The 25690-nt window shown below is 40.3% G+C and overlaps 2 protein-coding genes across 5 annotated transcripts in view; one reads left to right on the forward strand and one right to left on the reverse strand.

The window, feature by feature from the left end:
• The window catches only part of RCL1 (RNA terminal phosphate cyclase like 1), a 94633-nt gene extending 92698 nt beyond the window's left edge, over positions 1 to 1935 (reverse strand). The window contains exons 1-2 of one of the 2 annotated variants that reach the window (XM_084986477.1): positions 1645 to 1688; positions 1054 to 1133 (exon numbers count right to left, since the gene is read on the reverse strand). The gene's annotated coding sequence lies outside the window, so the exon portion shown is untranslated. Of the gene's footprint in view, positions 1 to 1053 lie in introns of both variants that reach the window. The other variant, XM_084986476.1, reaches the window with a different exon arrangement.
• AK3 (adenylate kinase 3) lies at positions 669 to 24547 on the forward strand. Of its 3 annotated transcripts, none has more exons than XM_021064132.2 (5): positions 669 to 912; positions 14359 to 14478; positions 15469 to 15641; positions 16279 to 16397; positions 22429 to 24547. In XM_021064132.2, exons 2-5 carry the CDS (start codon positions 14418 to 14420, stop codon positions 22547 to 22549), a joined length of 474 nt encoding a protein of 157 aa, XP_020919791.1. In that variant the 5' UTR covers positions 669 to 912; positions 14359 to 14417; the 3' UTR covers positions 22550 to 24547. The 3 variants fall into 3 exon arrangements, with proteins under 3 accessions (XP_020919791.1, XP_020919789.1, XP_001924714.2); XM_021064130.2 differs by lacking the exon at positions 669 to 912 and adding an exon at positions 1404 to 1489; XM_001924679.6 differs by lacking the exon at positions 669 to 912 and adding an exon at positions 1787 to 2061.
• Positions 24548 to 25690: the final 1143 nt, after the last annotated feature.

Consider the following 25690-nt stretch of genomic DNA (forward strand, 5'->3'; position numbering starts at 1 on the left):
TGTTCCTTAAGTTTTCTGGTACTTTCATTTATGTTCTTTTTCTTTGCTTAATCCCTTCCTGTTTTCCATGGGTTATTATTTTTTTTAATCTTTTTTTTCTAATTACATGAGTTGAATGTTAATTCATCTTCATTCTCTCCTAGTAATAAAATATGTACGAGCTACTAAATATCTTTCCAACTACAGCACTGTCTACCTATTAAATCCCCCCACCCATTCACCAAGCTCAGGTTCACTGGGGAGCACACTTTCCCTTACCACCTCTCTCTGAAATAATTTCTATCTTTTAAATTGAAAAGCAGTTTGGGGCCACACGTTTGGTAACTTCTGAGGAAGGTGGCACTTGTTTATTTTTCACAGAGCCTTCTCTCTGCCTTAGTATAATGTCCTGACACAGAGAAATGATAGCAATGATGGGTAACTTTAACGTAATATTGAACACTACCCTGCAGCTGGCATTGTACTTTACACAGTTTTAACAACTTCCATGCCCATTTTACAGAGGAAATAGGTTCAATTTTTTTGCCTTGTGTTTCTCTTCCTGGAACACACCAAATATTCCATCTCTAGGGTTTTTTCCCCTTGCCTTTGTCTCTTTCCCTCCACCTTCCCATTTAGTGCTGAGAGCAAATGCCATTTCTTCAAAGCTTTACTGACCATCTCCACACATTGTTTTGTTTTGTTCGGAGTATGAGCTCAAATTATCCTTCAAATATTTCTGTTTCCTTGTTACGATCTGCCTCAACCACTAAACTTTCAATTCTAAGGAGCAGACATTTTACTGAAAAAATATTTATGTAATCAGTGTATTGCCACAGGCAAAAAATGGAGCCTGTGGAAGAGCCAATACTTTCAAGCTCAGCTGAGTGCAAGCAACAACTACTTTTGAATCCCAAAGTGTGGTCCTAGGAGGTAAGAGACACCCCTCAATAGACCTATGACATGGAGCACCTCACTCAATTTCAACTTAGATTCCTCTCGTGGGAAATGAAGAGGAAGGCCCTATCGGCTCATTGTCACCCACTGTGATTCTACCCACTATGATAAACGTACCTTAAAAATTAGCTCGAGAAAGCCAGGGAGAAGAGTCGCAGGGCAACTGAGGAAGAGAAGGGAAGGGAGAAATCTGCAGGCTGGGGGCGGGGAGAAGGGGAGCGTTTGATGACTCTGAGAACCCAGGGGCAGTGGTGGCGAGGGGGCCGCAAGTAGGGGTCGCGCGGGGGAGGGGGCTGGAGTTGGGAAGGGCACCTGACGGGCGGCACGGTAGACCCTCTCTCTGGGACTCGGCAGCACTGGGCACGGCGTGAAAGGTGCGTCAAGGGTGTCAGGCGGGGGGCAGGTAAGGATGATATCCAGTAACCAAGGGGCGCAGAGCGGGGCCCAGGGTTCAGAAGGGGACGCGGGAGGAGTGGCCAAGTGTGCGAGGAACCGGACGAGGTCTCCCCGGCTGGGACTGGGCAGGACAGGGCAAGGCACTGACAGGTGCGAGGTGAGGACCTGAGGGAAGTAGGGGGTATTCAGGGGCCGGGGGGGGGGGGGTGCCTGGAGGCGCAAAAGAGGTGCAGAGGGAAGCCGGCGAGTGGGGAGGAGGCGCTAAGGGACGTGGGTCGCGCGGGTCGGCGAAGGAGCCCACAGAGGTCTCACAGGAAGCGCGGAGGGGGCGAGGCTTGCGCTCGACTTGCGCGGGCGGGGCTGGGCCGGGCGAGGGGGAGGGGGTGCCCCGAGTCGCTGGGGGCAGGCGGGCGGGGCTGCTCGGTTGCCTATCGCCTCACTTCCGGGCTCGCCTGAGAGCTGAGGCCGACGCCAGCTCGCAGCGCTGCCAGCTGCTCAGCCGCGGACCACCGAGCGGGTGAGAGCGTAGCCAGGCCGAATCCCCATCGTTCGCGCAGCCCAGGCCTCTCTCTGCGGCCATGGGGGCGTCTGCGCGGTTACTGCGCGCAGCGATCATGGGGGCGCCCGGCTCCGGCAAGGGCACTGTGTCCTCGCGCATCACCAAACACTTCGAGCTGAAGCACCTCTCCAGTGGGGACCTGCTCCGAGACAATATGCTTCGGGGCACAGGTGGGAGCCGGGGCGGGAAGGGCAGCGGTTCACGGTCGCCTGGGTGGGATTTGTGGGTGGAGGGACAGGGGCGGAGAAGTGGGTCCCGGGAATGTGGGTCTGGGGTATGGGGGTCTGGGGTATGGGCGCAGCATCTTCCAATTGCCGCCCAGTAGGGAGACCTCCCGCTTCTGAGCGACTGCTCCCCGAACCTTTGGTCTCTACGGACAGCTTCAGGCGGGTTATTGAGGGGCGGAACTAGAAAGGTAGGACGCGTTTGAAGTTCAAAGATTAAAAGAAACCACGTGGCTTTCAGGGGTATGTGCAGCCACAGTCGCGGCTGCTCCTAAGGGTCTCTCCAGATGTGTGTGGTTTCTTCCTCTCGTGCACTCGGGCTTGGAGAACTGACTGTTAGCGCTTTCTTTTATTACTTTTTTTTGTTTGTTAAACGCTATGGGATTTTCTGATTCTGACTTTCCCCGAACAATCTGAAGGCCCAGTATTATTTACCCTAGCCGATGTACAAAATTGGCTTAGATCATTGATAGCCCCAGAGATTTCTTAGACATGAAAGCTGTTCCTTAGAATAGAAAGCTATTCCTGTGCGTGGTTATCTGAAAGATTCTTTTGTTTCTTATGCCAAATAAATTATTATAACTCAGCACAAAATCTAGTCAACAAACTGTACACTTTCCAATGGGTGGATTTTATCTGATGTAAGTTATATATTTAAAAAACTGCTTTCAAAAAGTCAGCAGCAGGGTGTTTTATTTTTATCTCAAAAGTGTTGACCTTTATTTTTCAAAACAAAGTCATTTTGAAGCTCCTTTTAAAAATTAGACACTGCTGTACAGCAGAAATTGACAGAACATTGTAAATCAACTATAAAAAATAAAAAGCTTATAATTCACTGCGGTTCATTAAAATGAAAATAAAATTTATTTTGCATCAAAATGAAAAAAAAAATTAGGAGTTCCCATCGTGGCGCAGTGGTTAACGAATCCGACTAGGAACCATGAGGTTGCGGGTTCGATCCCTGCCCTTGCTCAGTGGGTTAACGATCCGGCGTTGCCGTTGCCGTGAGCTGTGGTGTAGGTTGCAGATGCGGCTCGGATCCTGCGTTGCTGTGCCTCTGGCGTAGGCCGGTGGCTACAGCTCCGATTCAACCCCTAGCCTGGGAACCTCCATATGCCGCGGGAGCGGCCCAAGAAATAGCAACAACAACAACAACAACAACAACAAAAGACAAAAAAAGACAAAAGACAAAAAAAAAAAAAAAAAAAGAAAAAAAAATTAGAGCTAATCTCTTGCACAAGGTAAAAAAGGATTGGAACTAGGATTGAAGTACGTAAAAGTAAAGCCCTCCCTAATTGTTTGCCTCAGTCCCACTCTTCAAGGAGGGAACAGCCTTGTGTTTCCTTTTAGAAATCTTTACCTATATGTATATCCCTTATTTTATGCAATATGTAATCCTATTAAATATGTATTCTGCACCAGTGTGTTTTCACTTTAGTATGTTTTCCCACATTAAAACAGAAAAATCAGTTTCAGTATTTAATGTTTGTATGGGTATCTATTTGCTGGATCCACTACGAAGTATTGGTTAAATACTTCGGGGATCGGTTAGATCCCCTGTTAATGGACTGTATAGGTTATTTCTCTCTCTCTCTCTCTCTTTTTTTTTTTTTGTCTTTTTGTCTTTTTAGGGCCACCCCTGAAGCATATGGAGATTCCCAGGCTAGGGGTTGAATCTGAGCTGTAGCCTCCAGCCTACACCACAGCCACAGCAACTTGGGATCCAAGCTGCCTGTGTGACCTACACCACAGCTCAGGGCAACGCTGGATCCTTAACCTGAGCGAGGCCCGGAATCAAATCTGCATTCTTATGGATGCTAGTCGGGTTCGCTAACCGCTGAGCCACGATGAGAACTCCTATAGGTTATTTCTAAGTGAGCTTTTTTGTTTGCTTGTTTCAGAATACTGACGTTGAAATAAAAAGAAGAATCACCTCACGGTTTTTAGTTTATCTCATGGAATTCTTTGGCTTATCACCTCTTCTGGTGAATTACTACTTTTATTTTTCTCTTCAACATTGATCATTAAAAAAATCATCAAGTATTTATGATTAATTAAACTGTTTGGCTCACTTGCTAAGTGTTCTTGATGCCACATATTGAAGTTGTTGGGTAGCAGTAGTCTCCAGTACTACACCCAGCTAGGGTAAGTTTATCCAATGTGGAAAGGAGTAAAGAATCTTTAAGTGATTCTCTGAAACATAACTCAGCAGTGAGGCGTAACTGTGGTTAGAGAAACCTTCAGTGCAGAGTTGAATTTACATTAAATTGTGAAAACATAAAACATTAAAAAGGAGTTCCCGTCGTGGCACAGTGGTTAACGAATCCGACTAGGAACCATGAGGTTGCGGGTTCGGTCCCTGCCCTTGCTCAGTGGGTTAAGGATCCGACGTTGCCCTGAGCTGTGGTGTAGGTGGCAGACGCGGCTCGGATCCCGCGTTGCTGTGGCTCTGGCGTAGGAGGTTCCCTAGCCTGGGAACCTCCATATGCCGCGGGAGCGGCCCAAGAAATAGCAAAAAGACAAAAAATAAATAAAATAAATTTAAAGCAAATTAAACTTTTTTTAAAAAAATTAAGAAACAAGTTTCTTTGTGACCTTAACATCCCGTGCCATGCTGGCTATCATCTCCCAGTCCTTACAACATGAAAAGTGAGGCTAGAGGGAAAGAGGAGAGTATCACTAGGAAAGATGTTCAGCTTGCTTCAAGTGCCTGCTCTTTCTGGAGTCTCTGTAGGTAGTTCTTTAACACAGAAAACAGAAAATGGAGTTTAGGGAGGGATAACGAAATTGTTATTACAGATACTCTGTATCTCAAGACTAAGAATATATTCTTAATAAATATTAGTGTGTGGATTAGATATTTCCCATAGGATCAGAGCCAAAGGAGAGGTGTAATCTTTTATTTAAAAAATACTGCTTGGTGTTTTTTCATATTAAGAGTGAAGTATATTTATTATAAAGTAAGAAAAACATGTCCTGAGAATATAAAAAAATGACATCTATAATTCTACTCACAATTATAATTAACTCTTTGATATTTTTTCTTATATTGTTTATTTCTTTCACTTTTTCTGTTGCATTTGTATGCATTTGCAGAATTTATATATATATATATATATATTTGTCTCTTGTTTTTAGGACCACACCCACGGCATATGAAGGTTCCCAGGCCAGAGGTCTAATCTGAGCTGTAGCTGCCAGCCTATGCCACAGCCACAGCAGCAACGCCAGATTCAAGCCATGTCTGCAACCTATACCATAGCTCATGACAACACTGGATCCTTAACCCACTGAGAGAGGCCAGGGATTGAACCCGCAACCTCATGGTTCCTAGTCAGATTCGTTTCTGCTGAGCCTTGACAGGAACTCCCAAAATTTTTATATTCTAAATGATTGCTTGGATACCTTTTTTCAGACGTATGTTGTGAGCATGTTCACACGTCACTAAACAAGTTTTAAAATTATATTTAATTTCATCAAGATTGCACAGTTAGGAGTTCCCATTGTGGCTCACTGGGTTAAGAACCCTACCTAGCATCTGTGAGGATGTGAGTTCAATCCTTGGTCTTGCTCAGTGGATAAGGATCTGACATTACCATAAGCTTCAGTGTAGGTTGCAGATGTGGCTCGGATCTGGCATTGCTGTGGCTGTCATATATAGGCTGGCAGCTGCAGCTCTGATTCCACCCCTAGCCTGGGAACTTCCATGTGCCACAGGTGTGGCCATAAAAAGAAAAAAAGAAAAAGATTGCACAATTACTAATTGAGACATTTTCCTATTATTATCTACCTCTGTGGTTAACCATTCTTTGCTGTAATTAATAGTGTTATGACTATCCTTGTACATGAACATTTGGCAGCATCTCTACTTATTTCATTCAAAGAAATTCCCTAGTGTGCAATTTGTGTAAATATGGCACCTTCAAATAGGGAAGAATGGTGCCAATTTACTTTCCAACCACCATTTCATGATGATGCTGTATTGTATAACCCATGGCTGTATATTATAGCTAAAATTTAAAAGCATTCCAGCAGATGTGATAAAGACACTGGAAATATGACAGTGTCTGTTGACAGTAGGAAACCTGGTGTAACTGTAGACTGACTGCCACTGAGCTCTGGACTCAGGAAACTGGAGTCTGGCCCTTTGTTGTTAGTCCAGCCCTCTCATTTAAAAATGAGGAAACTGAGTTCAGGAGAGGTTAAAGGACTTGCTCAATAATAAAAAGCAATCACTGGGAGACAAAGACAAACACCCAGATCTCCTATGCCAATTAAATTACTCTTTCCATTATGCTGTATTTTCCAAATTGAGGTTCATGAGATAATTTTAGGTAGACAAAATTTTTTTATCTCTAATAAAAATAAAATTCAAATTAAAAAATGAATACAATTTTTATTTCAAAGCATATTTGAAAAATAATAACTAGCACACCAAATCTTTAATTTCGTCAACATTATAGCTTGTTACATTAAAAAACTGTGTCACTTTAAAGAGAAGTATATAGGAGTTCCCATTGTGGCACAGCTGAAACGAACCCGACTAGGAACCATGAGGTTGTGGGTTCGATTGCTCAGTGGGTTAAGGATCCGGCGTTGCTATAAGCTGTGGTGTAGGTCGCAGATGTGGCTCAGATCTGGCATTGCTGTGGTGTAGACTGGCATCTACAGCTCCGATTAGACCTCTAGCCTGGGAAACTGCATATGTTTCGGGTACAGCCCTAAAGAGACAAAAGACAAAAAATAAAAGTATATATCAATTCAGCTGTGGCAGAAATTGTAAGGTTGCCCTGTGATTGCCCAAAGGTGGGAGAAACTGTACTGCATCATAGTGCTTCTCAAAGACATAATCCTGGCCTAGATGGCTACCACTTTTGAATCTTATTTGTTCTTATTTGTAAATTGGGGAAATTGAACTCAGTAAGTCATCTCAAAGCCTCTGTCAGCTCCCAAGATTATGTCTAACAGAACTGTTATGTATACCCATGCAGGATAGATGTACCTAATTAGAATAATATCAACAGTAGAACAAATTATTTTTGTAATGGCAAAAATTTTGATTTGTGATAGGCAATACATTTCCATGGTTTTGAATTACAAAGTATATAAAAGGACATTTAGTGAAAAGATCCTTCCAGAGCTGTTTCCTGTGCATACAACCCACTGTTTACTTATTCTCCTCTTTTTTTTACACAAATGACAGTAAACTGTACATAATCTTTTCTACCTTTAACAATACTGCTTTCCATAAGGATTGCTCCATTTCTTTTTTTCTAACAAAATAATTATTAGCTTTTAAGAAATTCCATGGCTGAAATCCAGGATAATCCAGACAGCTCCTGTCTCCATCCATCCATCCATGGATTCTTCAAGCACCCAATTTCTGCAGAGCACTGGAGATAGACAAATGTATTTCATTGGAGGTACTCACAATCAGAACATGGGTAGGCTGATGGCCATTAGTCTGCTCAGGCTGCTGTAACAGAAAAGCACAGACAAGGTAGCTTAAACAATAGAAATTTATTTTCTGGTAGTTCTGGAGGCTAGAAGTCTAAGATCGAAGTATCAGCAGGTTTGGTTTCTGGTTTGGCCTTCCTTCCTGGCTTGCAAATGGCTACCTTCTCACTGTGTCCCCATGTGGCCTTTCCTCTGTTCTGTATATTCCTAATGTTTCTTTCTCATAAGGACACCAGTCACATTGGATTAAAGTCACCCCTTTATGACCTTGTTTAACCTTAATTACCTCCTTAAAGGCCCCATTTCTAAATACAGTTATATTGGGAGTCTGGGCTTCAACATACAGATTTTAAGGAGCACAGTTCAGTTCATACCTACATGTAAACAGGTAGTTTCAACAGTGTGATCAGTGCTCCAACAGAGAGAAGTCTGTGACGTTATGTAAATCTAGAGGAGGAACTTTTGGTTGCCTTGGAGGTTGAGGGACACCTCATCATGAAAGGCCCTTTAAGATGTGTCTTGAAAGATGAATAAGAGGAGTTCCCGTTGTGGCTCATTGGAAATGAATCTGACCAGTATCCGTTAGGATGTGGGTTCAATCCCTGGCCTTGCTTAGTAGGTTAAGGGTCCAGCGTTGCCATGAGCTCTGGTGTAGATTGAAAACACACCTTGGATCCTGAGTTGCTGTGGCTGTGGTGGAAGACAGCAGCTACACCTCCGATTCAACCCCTAGCCTGGGAACTTCCATATGCTGTGGGTGCGACTCTAAAAAACAGACAAAAAGAAAAAAAAATAATAGAAAGATGAGTAAGAGTTTATCAGGTAACAGAAGAAAGAGGCTTGTGCTAAGACTGGGAGGACTTAGAATATGTGGAGTTCCTTGCTGGGGCCAAGGGTTGAGGATTTGGTGATAATTGTGGGGAGGTAGGTGTGAGAGAGATAAGATGAGGCCGAACCTACTTGGGCCTTTATGTCATTCTTGAGTTGCGATTTTACCCTGAAGCAGAGTGGGAGGGGAGGATTAGATGGGAATTCTTTCTAGTGCTTCACTGAAGAGGAGTCAGTTTGGTTGATGGTTGTAGGGAGAAACAATGTCAAAGGAGGTTGGTTTGTTTGCTTTTCCTTTTTCATTTTAGGGCCATACCTGTGGCATATGGAAGTTCCCATGAGAGAGGTCAAATCGGAGCGGCCACTGCCAGTGTAAACCACAGCCACAGCAATGTGGGATCTGAGCCATGTCAGTGACCTACACCAAAGCTCACATCAACACTGGATCCTTAACCCACTGAGCAAGGCCAGGGATCCAACCCGAATCCTCTTGGATACTAGTTGGGTTGTTAACCCACTAAGCCACAATGAGAACTCCTAGGTTTTCATTTTATATTTCATTGTTGTTGAAAACTATGTTAAGCTTTTTTTTTTATATATATATTTTGGCCACCCACTCCACATGGAGTTTCCAGGTCAGATCCCTTAAACCAATGTGCCAAGTCAGGGATTGAACCTGTCTGCAGAGACACCAGTGATCCTGTTGCATCACAGTGAGAACTCCTCAACAAATTTTTAAAGTTTTATGTACATTATAATATAATGATGCTAAAAGCAGTTTTGGCAGGAACAATGTTAATTCTCTGTAGCTGTTTCTCTTATATGTGAAAAAGACCTGTATTGGTCAGGCCCTTCTTTTGTACTTCATGCTGCTCAAACATTAAGTTGTTTTCAGCTTATTCAGATATAAGGTGTGGTTGGTTTGAGTAGTATTATAAGAATGACCTGGGAGTTCCCGTTGTGGTGCAGTGGTTAATGAATCCGACTAGGAACCATGAGGTTGCAGGTTCGATCCCTGCCCTTGCTCGGTGGGTTAAGGATCCAGCGTTGCCCTGAGCTGTAGTGTGGGTGGCAGACGCGGCTCGGATCCCGCGTTGCTGTGGCTCTGGTGTAGGCCAGTGGCTACAGCTCCGATTAGACCCCTAGCCTGGGAACCTCCATATGCCGCGGGGAGCGGCCCAAGAAATGGCAAAAAGACAAAAAAAAAAAAAAAAAAAAAAAAAAAAAATTACAAGAATGACCTGATATTAGAAGGAGATAGAAACTTAAAAATGGCTTTTTATATAATACAAACATCTCTCAGATTAATGTTTCTATGTTTTAGAATTTATGATTATCGTACTTAAAATTAAAAGCTGGTTTTAACACTTCCTATTTTCCTTTAAGCTTCCTTTCCTATTTTTATAACTATCTTTACAGATTAGTTTATTTGAATAATTTACTTAAAATTTTTTTTTTTATGGCCACCCCCACAGGATATGGAAGTTCCCAAGCCAGGGACAGAATCTGAGCCACAGCTGCACGGTACTGCTGTGGCAATGCTGGATCCTTTAACCCACTATGCTGGGCTGGGGATTGAACAAGCACCTGTACAGCGACCTGAGCTGCTGCAGTTGGATTCTTTTTTTTTTTTTTTTTTTTTTTTTTGACTTTTTAGGGCCACACTGTGGCACATGGAGGTTCCCAGGCTAGGGGTCTAATCAGAGCTATAGCTGCCAGCCTACGCCACAGTCACAGCAATGCCAGATTTGAGCCGCGTCTGCGACCTACACCACAGCTCATGGCAACACCGGATCCTTAACCCACCGAGCGAGGCCACGGATTGAAACTGCATCCCCATGGATGCTAGTCAGATTTGTTTTCACTGAGCCATGACAGGAACTCCTTGAATAACTTACTCTTAAACTAGCTTGTGTTTTGTAGGTGTGGAGGCTCACAAATTTGTTGATTTTTTGAATCAAAAAGGAAATAGATTTTGGGTTTTTTTTTTTTGTCTTTTTTGCTATTTCTTGGGCCACTGCCGCGGCATATGGAGGTTCCCAGGCTAGGGGTCTAAACGGAGCTGTAGCCAACAGCCTACGCCAGAGCCACAGCAACGCGGGATCCGAGCGGCGTCTGCAACCTACACCACAGCTCACGGCAACGCCGGATCCTTAACCCACTGAGCAAGGGTAGGGACCAAACCCACAACCTCATGGTTCCTAGTCGGATTCGTTAACCACTGAGCCACGACGGGAACTCCCGAGGAAATAGTTTTTTAATGAGCCTATTTAGATACAATATTAAATTATAGGTAGTTAAGGGAATAAAAATTTGCTAAATGTCTAAAGAATGTGCTGGACAAGAGTCCTTGCATAATTTTGGGAGGGAGTAAAAACAAAATATAATAAACAAACTAGTTAGACTTTGATATAGAGTTGAATCATTTTTTATTTTTCTTTTAAATGGAAGCATTGCTGGGAGTTCCTATTGTGGCTCAGTGGATTAAGAACCCAACATAGTGTCTGTGAGAATGAGGGTTTGATACTTGACCTTGCTCAGTGGGTTAAGGATCTGGTGTTGCTGCAAAGCTGTGGCATAGGTCATAGATGCAGCTTGGATCCAGTGTTGCTGTGGCTGTGATGTAGGCCGGCAGCTGTAGTTCTGATTGGACCCCTAGGCTGGGAACTTCCATATGCTGCAGGTGTGGCCCTAAGAAGAAAATAGATAGATAGGTAGATAGATAGATAGATAGATAGATAGATAGATAGATAGATAGATAGATAGATAGATAGATAAATGGAAGCATTGCAGCCTTCAGATTTTAAGAACTATTGTGAGTAAATGTTTACTGATATAGAAAGTTGCTAGTGACAATGAAAACGCTTATTAGACTATGCATGGGACTATCTATTCACAAAGCAAAATATTTGGAGGTTTTTATATTATCAATTTTAATGATAATTATCTCTGAGTAATGTTGAGATTATAAGTAGCCTTTTTTCCTTTTGTTTTGCTTACCAGGTATTTTTCCTTTTCCTTTTGTCAAAACATCTTTTTTGAGAAATAATTCGCATGTAATAAAATTAACCCTCATAAAGTATGAATTAATGTTTTTCATTACAGTGCAACTATCACTACTACCTATTTAGAACATTTTTATCACTCCAAAATGAAACACTTTTCCCATTAGCAGTCGCTGTCTATTTTTCCCCAATTCTCCCAGCCCTGGACAACCACTAGTCTTCCTTTTTTCTCTTTAGATTTGCCTACTTTGAACATTTTATATAAATGGGATTATGTAGTATGTGATCTTTTGTGTCTGGCTTTTTCTACTTAGTATTTTTCAAAGTTCATATACCTTGTAAAATGTATCAATACGTCACTTCTTTCTATGTCTAAATAATATAATTTTGTATGGATACACTGAGTCTTATTTACCTACTTGTCACTTGATGAAAATTTGGGTTGTTTCCACTATTTGGCTATTGTAAATAATGTTGCTATGAACATTCATGTATGAGTTTTTGTGTGAACTTGAGTTTTTATTTCTCCTGGAAAAATATATCTGAAAGTGGAATTGCCACCTCATATGGTAGCTCTTTTTAAACTTTTGAAAAACTGCCATACTGTTTTCCAAATTGGCTATACCATTTATAATCTTACCAGCAATATGTGAGGGTTTCAAGTTTTCAACATTCTTACCAACAGTAAAAATATCTTTTTGCTTTTTAGGGCCACACCTGTGGCATATGGAAGTTCCCAGGCTAGGGGTCAAATTCGAGCTGTAGCTGCCAGCCACAGCCACAGCAATTCGGGATCCGAGCTGCGTCTACGACCTACACCCCAGCACCAGATCCTAACCTATGGAGCGAGGCCAGGGATCGAACCCTCATCCTCATGGATATTTGTTCTTAACCCGCTGAGCCACAATGGGAACTCCCTGGAATTTTCTTAATTTCATGTTCATATTGTCCATTTTTGTATACTATTGATCTTGTACCCTGCAACTTTGCTGAACTCATTTATTCGTTCTAATAGTTTTTTTGGTAGATTCCTCAGGATTTTATATATATATAAGATCATGTCATCTACAAATATACTTTTATTTCTTCCTTTCTCGATGCTTTTCCTTTCTTTTTCTGGACTAATTGCCCTGGCTACAGTCTCTGGTACACTGTTGAAGTGGTGAGAGCAGATCATCTTTTCTTAAGGCTATTCTTATACTTAATGTGAAAATTAAGTACTTTATTATTAACCTAATCCTCTCAGTTCTTTAGTTGAGGGCTTGCCCTGAAGAGTGAGATGGGAAGGAGTGACCAATACCAGTTTTTGGGACTCAGCCCTAGAGAACTGCAAGTTTTCCCCCAAGTACTGTTAATGAGTTTGAGCTCTGTGTCCCCAAGAGCAGTGGTCAAAGGCTTGGCAACAGAGAGGTACACACATATTAAGTATGCGGATCTTTCCAAGATGGTATTTTAGTGAGTACTGAGCACTCTCAGAACCCAGGGTCTCTTCCCGATGCAGTTTGTTGACTCCAGCAGTACACCTAGCAAATGGCAACCAATTTCCATGCAGTTAACATACTTAGTTAGAAATCTGAAATTTCATGAATTTGACAATTTAGAACCTGTTTTAAAGTATGTCAGTTCATACCAAGAATTATGAAAAGTCATAAACTTTGACTCTTTAAATCTCTGACTCCTGAGAATTTATCCACTAGAAATAATTCAGAAGCCTCCCTGCCCTACCTCCCCTCCAAGAAAGAAAGAAAAGAGTGTTAAGATCTTTAAAAGTGGTGGCAATAGGGAAAAATCAAGACTAATTTAAATCGTTTAAATGTCCAACAGTACGTACTGCTGAGGTAGAGTATATTTTTATACATAAAACATAGATATATAGAGAGTATTATGTAGTTACCAAAAATGACTAAAAAACTATATAAAAATCACTGAAAAGTATTTACAAAAATAATTTAAGCGAAAAAAGAACACAAAGCTGTAAAAACACAGATTAGTACAATTCTGAATGTATGTGTGTAGAAAGTTTGGTAAGAGATGATGAGGAAATTAAAATACTGTTGCCTAAGAATGACATATAGTTGTGGGTTATATATATATATATATATATATTTAGTTGTGGGTATTATTTTTAAATTGTAAATTCTTTTTCAGGGTGTTTTATTAATAAAAATAAATGATAACTCCCCTAATGAGGTCAAAAACTGAACTGTGACAACAGTAACTGTTTTTGAGGACTAGAAAAATCTCCATAGTAACATGATCATAGGCACTTAAAATGAGCCACTTAAAAATGACCACTTGAATTTCTTGTTTCAAAAGAAAGTAATTTCAGTTAGTCTATATATTTTTTGATAGAAAATTTAGAAAATACAGAAAAGTAAAAATACATTAAAAAAGCATAATAATTCACATGGAGATGACTACTATTTACATATTGGTCTACAGCTTTCCATTTTTTTGGCTGTACATTTACACTTGTATATATTAAATATTTACAAAATAGTTTTACTATATATATATATATTTGCTTTTTGCGGCCACACCTGTGGCATATGGCAGTTCCCCAGATAGGGGTCAAGTCGGAGCTACAACTGCCGGCCTACACCACCGTCACAGCAAAGCATGGTTCCAAGCTACATCTGCGACCTATTTCAGAGCTCATGGCAACCCCGGATCCTTAACCCACTGAGCAAGGCTAGGGATCCAACCTGCATCCTCATGGATACTCATCAGGCTCATTACTGCTGAGCCACAAAGGAAACTTTCTACATTTGTATATTTTTACATAATGGAGAGTTTGAAATAGACATTGATTATTTTGTAACCTCTGTTTTTAATCACAAAAGCTCAAGTGAATGTGTATCCTGGGGCTTAAGGCAGCTGGTCTCCTAGAGAACAAGAATGGGGTAGGACAAATGCACTTGCTGATTTGCTTTTATTCCTGGGTCTGCTATAGAAATTGGTGTGTTGGCCAAGACTTTCATTGACCAAGGGAAGCTCATCCCAGATGATGTCATGACTCGGTTGGTCCTTCATGAGCTGAAAAATCTCACCCAGTATAGCTGGCTGTTGGATGGTAAGTGGAGTAGTGGGAATATTTCACCTGCTCAAAATGATGCTTGCAGACAGGAGAGCAAGCATTTTATGTGCTTCAGACATTCATGGTGGATCATGGGCAGGGGCCTTAGTGCTGCTACTCCCCACCCTGGAGCCTTAGGCCAGTCATCTCCTCTAGCCTGCTCTTTCCCAGATGCCAAGAAGGAGGTGGACAGCATGATTTCTAAGCTCCTTCAGATGTGACTTCAGTTCCTTCTGTCTCCTTTGAGAATATTCATGATGAAGGAGGCTCACAAAAGGAAAAAGGAAGGCTGCAGAGTAACTTACAATCAGCTATAAGCTTTTCCCAGCCGGAGGTGTGACTGGATCCTTGAAGATAGGTTGATTTTTACCAGAGGGAGTGAGGGGAGAGGAGAGGAAGAGGGAGGGAAACTTATTATAAGGAATTCACTCAATTCCTTATGGAGGCTGACAAGCCCCAAGATCTTCAGAATGAATTAGCAAGCTGGAGACCTAGGAGGGAAGATGGCGTGATGGTGCAGTTCCATCTGAAGGCAAGTAGGCTCCAGACCCAGGAAGAACTGATGTTTTAGTTTGAGTCCAAAGGCAGGAAAAAGCTGTGTCTCAGCTGTTAGGCAGTCGAGCAGGAAATGTTCCCCTTATCTTCTGGGGAGGGTCAGCTCTTTGTTCTGTTCAGGCTCCCAGTGGATTAGATGGGGCCCACTCTCATTAGGGATAACATCAGCTGTGCTCAGTCAACTTATTTGAATGTTGATTTCATCCCCAAAAACACCCTTACAGACAGACCCAAAATATTGTTTGAGCAACCTGTGATCTAGAGAGGATGACACATAAAATTAACTATCACAGTAGCTTTACACCTGTCATCAGCCTTCCTCATGTTATTGTTTTTGTTCAGTTTGCTCAAAGTGAACTAATTTTCTTCCTTCTCCCCTTTCTGCCCATGGCCCTTTCTTCTATTTTTTTTTTTTTTTTTTAATTTGTAAAGGTTTTCCAAGGACACTTCTACAGGCAGAAGCCCTGGATAGAGTTTACCAGCTGGACACAGTGATTAATCTGAACGTGCCCTTTGAGGTCATCAAACAGCGTCTCACTGCTCGCTGGATCCATCCAGGCAGCGGCCGCGTCTACAACATTGAATTCAACCCTCCCAAAACCGTGGTGAGTAGGTGTGGCAGAACTGACTCAGCCTTCCATGTAGCTGACTGTCTCCAGTCCTCTTGACCTCACAGATGGCCTTGGATGCCCTTGGATGACCAGAACTCCTGAGGGCATATTCTCAGATTCCTTGGTGTAGTCAACTAGTCTAGTCCAGTCAGCTTGGTAGTAAAGCCATCCCCATGAGCAACAGGGGTCTGTTATTCCTTCTAAGGCATTTATTGATTTCTCTTCTGTGCCAAGGAGTATGTTGGCAATAGGGATTAATGACATCTTGGTTTCTTAAGGCTCGCAGTCAAGATTCCCAGTATGTAGCTGAATCTTTGTATGTGTGTGTAAAGATGTATATATTATATATATGTATTCATGAAATTATTATATATTATTATTATTGTATGGTATTATTTAGAGGCTGCTTAGAAAAGCTTTTGCTCTAAAGAGGTGACTCAAACTAGAAATGATGGTAGGGCCTCTCATGGCTCTGCAGTGACCTAGGTTTGGATTTGATTCCATTTATTTAAAAGCACGTTTGTATGCTTTGTGCTTCCTTAAATGTCTGTTTAAAAATCAAGTAACTCCCTTTAAAAATATCTTTCAACATGGAGATGTCTGATTCCAGAGCCTTATAACTCCCATTTAGGGCATTGATGATATAACTGGGGAGCCACTTGTTCAGCGTGAGGATGATAAACCAGAGACTGTTGTCAAGAGACTGAAGGCTTATGAAGCCCAAACTGAGCCCGTCCTGGAATATTACCGGTGAGTTTGTTACTTTTCAGAACTTCCATTGCATGACGAAGTACAAAATCAATTTTTGATCTTCCATGTTTTACAGCCAAAATGCTAAGATACCAGAAGATCCAATGAAATTTGGTTTAAATAATAAAGGAAATTTTCTTGTGTAACAGAGAAGTCTAGGTGGTAGATTGGGCTTTGGTTGCCCCTAGGTTTATCAGAATTTCACCACTCTCTCAGCTTTGTATTAGCTCTGTCCTCAGGCTTCTCGCATAGTTTCAGACAGTCGCCAGGAACTGCCACAACATCTTCTTTATGGAAGGCTGAGGGATCACCTTTCTCCCAATGAACAAAAGCCCTAGATTGAACCAACTTGAACAGCCCTATGGTCAAGGAATGCCTTGCATTTTAGGCCTAGGTTACTGCCCATTCCCAAACTAGTCACTGGGATGAGAGAGATTACACTGATTGGTCCACACCCAGAGCAAGGAGTGAGTGGGTCAGCCTCACCCAAACTCTCTTTCTGGTGGAGGGAGGGTCGAATAAATGCTGGGGAGGCAAACCTAATAGCACCCACTACCTGTGATAATACTGGGCAGTGTGGCCCAGAAGACTCTCAAAGGGCGACTAATCCTCAGATCAGTTATTTGGCAAATAGTCTTAAAGAAACTTCTAACATGGATTTGTTAACTCTTCAGGGAATTCATATCCCACAACAAATATGGGAACTCTACTGAATTAATATTTGAGTCAAGCTAAGAAACAATTCAGTTTGTTCATTCAGCCTTTCCCTCTCCTAACAGAACAGAGGCTTGATGACGGTCACTTTTTTTTCCTTTTTTCCTTTTTACAGCCGTACCTGCAGCATATTTAAGTTCCCAACCTTGGGATCCAGTCAGAGCTGCAGTTGCCAGCCACAGCCACAGCCACAGCCACACTGGATTCAAGCCACATCTGTGACCTAAGCTGCAGATTGCGACGCCAGATCCTTAACCACTGAGCAAGGCCAGGGATTGAACCCACATCCTCACAGAGATAATGTTGGGTCCTTAACCCTATGAGCCACAATGGGAACTCCTCACTTTCATTTATCCAGTTATTGAATGATGATTCAGCATTAGGATAGTATTGTAGTTAGAGCATAGACCCTGGAGCCAGACTGCCTAAGTTCAAATCCAGTCTCGCCATTTATTGACTTGACCTTAACCTCATGTTTAACCTCTGTTTTTTTCCCACTGTAAAAAGGGGTGGGGGTGAGACTTGCAGGTTGAAAGATGGAGTTACTATTTGTAATTATTAGAATTGTGTCTGACACATTAGGCACTATATAATTATTAGCTGTTATTATTGTTGTTGTAATGGGGCAACTATGCAGTAAAATCTGAAGCCGTAGTCTCCAAATTTTTTTAATGGTTATTTCTGGAGGGCGAAATTACGAGGGAGTTAGGGATTCACTTTCTATAGTAGTTGACTATAATTTTGTGATTATATAATGAGCCTAGCTCTGCAGATTACCAGATGTGTGGCCCTAGGAGAGTTGTTTTAACTTCTGTGCCACAAATTCTTCATTTACAGAATCAGAGCAATATTAATTAGTACCTACTTTATAGGGCTGTTAAAGGAATTAAGTGAGAGAATCCATGTACAGACTTATAACAGCCCTCGCACTGTTAAATCACTCAGTGGTAACAATTATTATTTATTCTGTTGACACTGTATTAGGCCCTTGATCCATGTTGATAATTAGACCCAGTCCCTGCCAAACCCCAAAGAAACTCACTTTTATGGGGCAAAGTGCTGGGTTAATAATATTTATCATACAATGTGATATTTGCTTATATCAAGCAAGAACCTAATTCCCACTATTTTAGCCAAATGGGACATTTATTGGTCATGTGGCTAAAAGGTCCAAAGGTAGATGGCTGGGTTGAGGTATTCGAACAGCGTAGTGAGGTCTTGATCACTCTCAGCTCCATCTGAATCTCATGCACTGAGTTGGGTGAAGAGGTTGTTTCCCGAAAAGGGTTTGTTATTCATTTAAAAGTAACCGGAAGAAGGAAGAACACATTGTTGCAGAGCTGATAACAATGCTAGGAGGCTGTTAACACAGACACTAGCCAAATGCAGTGGAAGTACAGGGAATGGTGCTATAACACATGGAAGGGAACTTGGGGAAGGCTGCAGAGATGATGTGACCTGGGTCCCGATCTCACGAGATACCTTAGTCTTTCTAGGCTTCTGGCTTTTGATACCTCTTGCTATTAATTGAAGCTTTTCCTTCTAAGTCCCTACACATAGAACCAGAACTGGACTTAACCAACAATTTAAAGTAGTATTTGCCACAACCTCAGTGTGAGAGTCAGCATTTTTATTTTAAAATATTGACAGTTGTATTGTTGCTTGTAAAACTCTTCTCTGCTCTGGGATATTTGATAGCGTAATTAGGTCTTGAGTTTATGAGCAACGTGATGCTTTTACTCTTTAGAGGACCAGCCAATAGCTAAATCTGATTCCATTTTATCACATAGAAATTAAGGTGACAAATGGTCTTCCCAGGTACAGCTTTAGAATTGAATAGGTGCCTGTGGTTGTTCCCTCAGTAATTAACCCCCTTGTGACACTGGCTTGATTTTAAGGTGGCTCTTCAAGAGGCTTACAATAGTTAAGAAGCTTATTCTCCTGAAAGCTTTACAAGATGTCTGAGAATTTAGAACCAGAGGGCTTTAACAGATGTTTCTTACCAAGAAAAAAGCAGTAAAGTCTTAACTGAGGAAAATCTGAGGTAAACCTAAAGGAACCCTTTTATCCTCAGTGTTACACCTTAAAATATAGTGAAAAAGTTGCAGAGGTATGATCGATCCTGTTTTTAGAAAGTAATAAACCAAGAGTTCTTCATCTGCTCTCCTGCAATCTTTTTTTTTTTCCCCGTCTTTTTGCCTTTTCTAGGGCCGCTCCCACAGCATATGGAGGTTCCCAGGCTAGGGGTCTGGGATGCGAGCCATGTCTGAGACCTACACCATAGCTTATGGCAATGCCAGATCGTTAACCCACTGAGCAAGGCCAGGGATCGAACCCGCAACCTCATGGTTCCTAGTTGGATTCGTTAACCACTGCGCCACGACAGGAACTCTGCTCTTCTGCAATCTTTAAACCAGTGCGCTTATGAGTGGTCAGGGTAGAGGTGTAAATAAGAGGAATGTCCGACTCTCTGGCAGGAATCTGTGTGTTTTGAAATGTAACCCCGGATTCTGATCCTCCTCACCATCAAACCCCCAGGAAACTGAACTGAATAGACTGACTGCTGGCCTGGTAACAAGCCAGACAAATCTGCCTGGGGAGAAATGGAGAAACCTGATAGGAAATAATAAAAATAGTATTTTAAAATTCCCCTTTCCTCTAAAATTCAAAAGGAGAGCAGAGGAAAAAACAAACCTAGGCAAAAAGAAGGAAGGATAAAAAAGTATTAGAAAGCTGTTTTGCAAATAATTAATTAGACAAAAGAAAGCTAAGGCAGGACCTATTTTTGGAAACATACCATTGTGGTGATTTGGGTTATTACTTTACATCTCTAACACGTAGTTTTATCAGTAAAATAAGGAAAGTTGAGTATTAAAAAGGATTAAATGAACTATTAAATGTAAAGCACTTAGCACCCGTTCCAAAAATGATAGGTGACATCCATTTCCATAAGGCAGAAGGCAAAACTGAAACTAAAATCTAGGTTTTCCAATGCCAAGCAAGTGACTTTTTCTCCCAATCACACAGACCTATACCTACTGAGACTGTTAAATCCACACTATCATCTTTTAAAAATCACTTTTAACAGATCATTAGGAAGATTCAGACCTGTGAGATTTTTTCTTTCCTTTTTTTAAAAAATCAAAATATAATTTGACTTACCATATTGTATTAGTTTCAGGTGAATGGCATAATGAATCAATATTTTTATACATTATGAAATGATCACCGTAAGTCTAGTTATATTGTGTGTCACTGTACAAAGTTATGACAATATTATTGACTATATTCCCTATGGTGTACATTATGTCCCCATGACATTTATTTTATAACCAGAAGTTTGAACCTCTTAATCTCCCTCACCTATTTCCCATATTCCCCAATATCCCTCCCCTCTGGCAACCATCAGTTTGTTCTCTGTATTGGTCTGTTTTATTTTGTTTGTTCATTCTTTCTTTAGATTCCACATATCAGTGAAATCATATATATTTATATTTCTCTTCTTGACTTATTATTTTTTTTGTCTTTTGTCTTTTTAGGGCCTCACCCACAGCATGTGGAGGTTCCCAGGCTAGGGGTCTAATCGGGGCTACAGCTGCTGGCCTCTGCCAGAGCCACAGCAATGGCCGATCCAAGCCACGTCTGTGACCTACACCACAGCTCATGGCAACGCTGGATCCTTAACCCACTGAGCGAGGCCAGGGATTGAATTCGCACTCTCATGGTTCCTAGTCAGATTCTTTTCCACTGCGCCATGACAGGAACTCCTCCGCTTGTCTCGCTTAGCATAATACCCTCTAGGTACATCCATGTTTTTGCAAATGACAAGATTTCATTCTTTTTTTATGTCTGAATAATATTCCATTGTATCTACATACTACATCTTTATGCATTCATTCACTGATAGACACTTTGGTTGTTTCCACTGTTTGGCTATTGTAAATAATGCTGCATTGAATATGGGGATGTATATAGCTTACAGCTTTTCCAGTTAGTATGTGTTTTGGATATATACCCAGAAATAGAATTGCTGGGTCATATTGTAGTTCTATTTTTAATTTTTTGAGGAACATCCATACTATTTTTATTAGTGGCTGCACTAATTTAAGTTTCCACCAACAGTGCATGAGAGTCCTCTTTCCTCCACATCCTTGCTCACACTTGCTATGTTTGATAAAAGCCATTTTGACAGACATGAGGTGATATTTCATTTGGTTTTTATTTGCTTTCCCTGATGATTAGTGATGGTGAACATCTTTTCATGTGTCTGTTGTCCATCTGTATGTTTTCTTTGGAAAAATGTCTGTTTAGCTCCTCTATTTTTTAATCAGGTTGTTTTTTTAATGTTGGATTATATGAGTTCTTTGTATATTTTGGATATTCCTTATCAGATATATCATTTGCAAATATCTTCTCCCAGTGTGCTTTCTTCACTTTGCTGATAGTTTCCTTGGCTGTGCAAAACCTTTTTAGTTTGAGGTAGTCCCATTTGTTTAATATTCTTTCATTTCCCTTTCCTGAGATGATATATCCAAAAAATACTCCTAACACTGATGTCAAAGAGTGTACTGTCTATGTTTTTTTCTGGAAATGTTATGGCTTCAGGTCTTGTATTTAAGTCTTTAACCCATCTTGAGTTTATTTATGTATATGGTATGAGAAAATAGTCCAGTTTGATTCTGTTGCATGTAGCTATCCAGTTTTCCCAACACCGTTATTGAACAGGCTGTCTTTTCCCCATTGTATATTCTTGCCTCCTTTGTCAGAGATTGACTACATAAGTATAGGTTCATTTCTGGGCTGTTTGGCTCCATCAATCTATATCTTTTTTTGGTGCCAGTACCATACTGTTTTGATTACTGTAGCTTTGTAGTATAGCCTGAAGTCAGGGTGCATTATTCCTCTACTTCTGCTCTTTCTCAGGATGTTTTGACTGTTTGACTGTCTATCCATACACTACTGGTTTGTCATATATATCCTTTATTACACTCAGGTATGCTGCCTTTATACCCACTCTGTTGAGAGTTTTTGATCATAATGGATGTTGAATTTTGTCAAAAGCTATTCTGCATCTATTGAGATGATTATGACTTTTATTCTTCAATTTTTTTAAGGTGCTGTGTGACATTGATTTGTCATGCAGAATCATCCTTGCATCCTTGGGAAAAATCCCACTTGATCATCTGTATGATCCTTTCTACTGAATTTGGTTTGTTAATATTTTGTTGAGGATTTTTGCAACTGTGTTCATGTTGGCCTATGATTTTCTTTTTTGTGGTGTTATACCGGTCTTTTTTTTTTTTTTTTTCCTTTTTAGGAAAAAAGGGGTGTTGGAAACTTTCTCTGGAACAGAAACCAACAAGATCTGGCCACATGTGTATGCTTTCCTACAAACAAAAGTTCCTCAAATAAACCAGAAAACATCAGTTCCTCCATGAGGAAAAGTGCATATAAATAGTAAGATGAGCAGAAGCTCCTTGTCCTAAAACTGGCATGTATCAATTCTTTGAAAATTGTGTTAGTTTCATTTCTACTGATTTTATTGTGGAAATTAAGGATGTCCCAAATGAAGCAAATATGAAGATTCACCTTCTGAAATGTATGGTGTGTTTTATCTACTTATCATCTATGGATATGGAATTCAAAAACATCAGAGATCTTTAAACTTTTGAAAATGAGCACAATTTTAAAAGAGCAATTGGTAATAATTAACTGTTGTTCAGAAGAGAAGTGGTCGGTAAAGTTTCCTTATTTTTCTGGAAAAGTGAAAAAATAAGTTCATGTCACTTGTGGAAAGTTATCTTATCAGAGGTAAAATTGTGTGTAGACTGATGCCAAAAGAAAGATCTCTAAGCACTATGGTACATGGTTTTGTGGGACATTTTATCTATAGAACTTCGGAAAAAAAGCAGCTGGATTTACAGATTAGTTGCAGGATACAGATTCACTGCTGCCTTTTATTGGCCTAAAACAAAAAAACCACTAGATGTTTCTCTAACAAAATGGGTTTATTTGAGATCAACAGATAATTGCAGTTTGAGGTCTGTAACCAATGGTGAGCCGTGTGCAAGCCCTCCCCTCAGCAAGGGAATGAGAATGCTTTCATAAGGGGAAAAGGAAGTTGGAAGGGCTCTAGTAAACACAGAGTCCGTGGCTTTTCATTGGCTGAGTCCTTGCCAGGAAAAGAGTATTTTCTCCCTGTTGGGTTCTACTTTATTCACAAGGCCTGAGAGCTCCCCATTCTGGTTTCCTGACTCTATTTAATTGAGGTTTCTGTTTATTAATTTTTTAATACACTATACCAGCAAACTTGTAGCAGTCATATATGCTGTACTTTTTGGTTTACTCCGAATTTTCAACTGGCTATAAAAATGTATCAATTAGCACATAGGAAAATATACTTTCCTATGACTTAACTTTTTTTGAAAATACTTGTGTACTTAAGAGATATGATTTGTTAGAAATTGACATCATAAGTTCTTACAAAAGCACCGAAGTCTTTATTTTCAACAGAAAATGTAATTAAATTCGTTTTCAGGTATTGCTTAGGTTAAGAAATGTGTGCTTTAGGATCTACTGGCCAGTTTCTTTTTTTGATCTAAACATATCTGCCTTGATGAATAACAAATTGAACTACCAAGAAAAAGAAAGAACAAAAGAAAGAAAAGCGTAAAAGAAACCTATGGCAGTAGATTAAAATAAGCATATTTTGTCATTAAGAAATATATCAGGTTTACCTGGGGAAAATTCCCTTGACATAAATAGCAATCATAACTAGTAAACAGCTGTAGCAATTAAAAGGATTTAGATGACAAGTTAAAAAGAACCAGGAAACCAATTGATTTTGCTTGAAAGAGTTCTTTATAATTAAAGAAGTTGACCCCTGCCAGTATTCACTGCTATCCTACCTTGATGGGGAAGAATTCTGCCAGTGAATGTAATCTGAGCAGCCATTTTAAAATGAAAATGGTTTCATTCCTGAGAGGGCAACAGGATGCATGCTTATGTACTGCAGGATGGTATGAAGAGCAGTGGAAGGAGAAATCCTGTAATATCTTCAATGGCATATCTATTTTTACTTGGTGCTACATCAAATCGAACATGTCATTGTACCAGCTGTTATGGTTTTTGAAAATGTGGTGCATTTTTATTCTAGGCACTGAAAATACAAATGCCAGCAAGTGATGCTTATGTATTTGGGGCAGGGCGAACCTTATCTTTCTTTCAATTTTTAAAAATTCAATATTGATCTTTTGAAAATGTACCAAGACCTTAAAAAAGGATTATAGTAAATATTTCATTCTTTATAAAACTTCCTTTCATATCTTATTTGAATGTTAATATGCGCTTTCTAAAAATGTTGGGAACCACTAACATTTTATCAAACATACATTAATTATCAATGTGTTAGAATTAAATGAAAATTTGGAACTGTGGCTATTACTTTGTCTTTGATAATTCACAAGGCCCACTCTATCTCCTCTTCCCTTCTGCTGCCCTGATGTCTCATTGGCTTCTGAATTAGTGAGTGCTTTCTAATAACTGCCTTAAAACAGTACTTAGCCTGGTTTCATTTTATGCTCTATCTCCTGCTATAGTACTGTAGCCATACTGGCTTTCTTGACACCTTCAGGAGATGTGGAAATCAAAAGAGGGATAGAAAAATATGGCTATGAAAATTAAGACACTTCTTCCCCTCCCCTCTCCCCCGTCACCAAAGCAACCCAAGGTTTTGTACATACACCCATCCTTTTGGGAAATGCCTACACTATTACAAAAAGAACATGTTTTCTGCTATAATAACTATCATGATTTATGTGCCCATGGAAATATGTCTGGAGCTGAGTGCCATGGCTAGAAGCTACTATCTCAGTTAAAAATTAATAAGAACAGTACTTCAACCCATTACCCTATTTTCTAGAGAACCACAGTTATTTTGGTACACTTTTCATAAAAAGAGTGTGCTGTGGGAAATACAAATTGGCAGTTAGTACCATTCAGAAATTTTCTCAGTTCCATTTGAAATGGCTCAAATTTCTAAACCTGAGCCCACAGCTGCTCTTCTACCAGCTATTTACAGTGGTCTTTGAGGAAACTAAAATATTTTGGACATTCATAGTTTGTGACAAATCACCAATGTTAACAGCAAATCATGGTAATTACAGACCTCAGATTTTATTAAACTGCTGAAATACTGTAGCCAATAACAGCAATAAATTTATATTTTAAATATATTTATAGTTGTCTTCCCAGTGACAAAAGGAAATATTCCAAGACACTAGTAAACTGGAGAAACAGCTTTCCTATCTTTGCAACTCAAGATTTCGATTTAGAAGTTATAGTTAAAAATTTTTAAACCCAGTCAAAATAGTCTAGCTTTGTTTAAGGGTTCTGGTAAAAGCCAATATGCTTTGTAGAGCCCACACCTAGCTCCAGCTTTTTGTTTAGCGCACTAATGATTATGTTTTTCCATATATATAGCACTGAGTAAAGTGGTCATGCTAAATAACATTTTGGAAGAATTTCACCAAAGTGTAAATCAGTCTGGTGATGTCGTTTTACCAAAGGACTGTAAATAA

This window comes from Sus scrofa, chromosome 1, assembly GCF_054392235.1.
Source record: "Sus scrofa isolate SSC_HxYL_T2T_F1_AM1 chromosome 1, Sscrofa_HxYL_maternal_Yorkshire_Landrace_v2.0, whole genome shotgun sequence".
Classification (NCBI taxonomy): Eukaryota; Metazoa; Chordata; class Mammalia; order Artiodactyla; family Suidae; genus Sus; species Sus scrofa.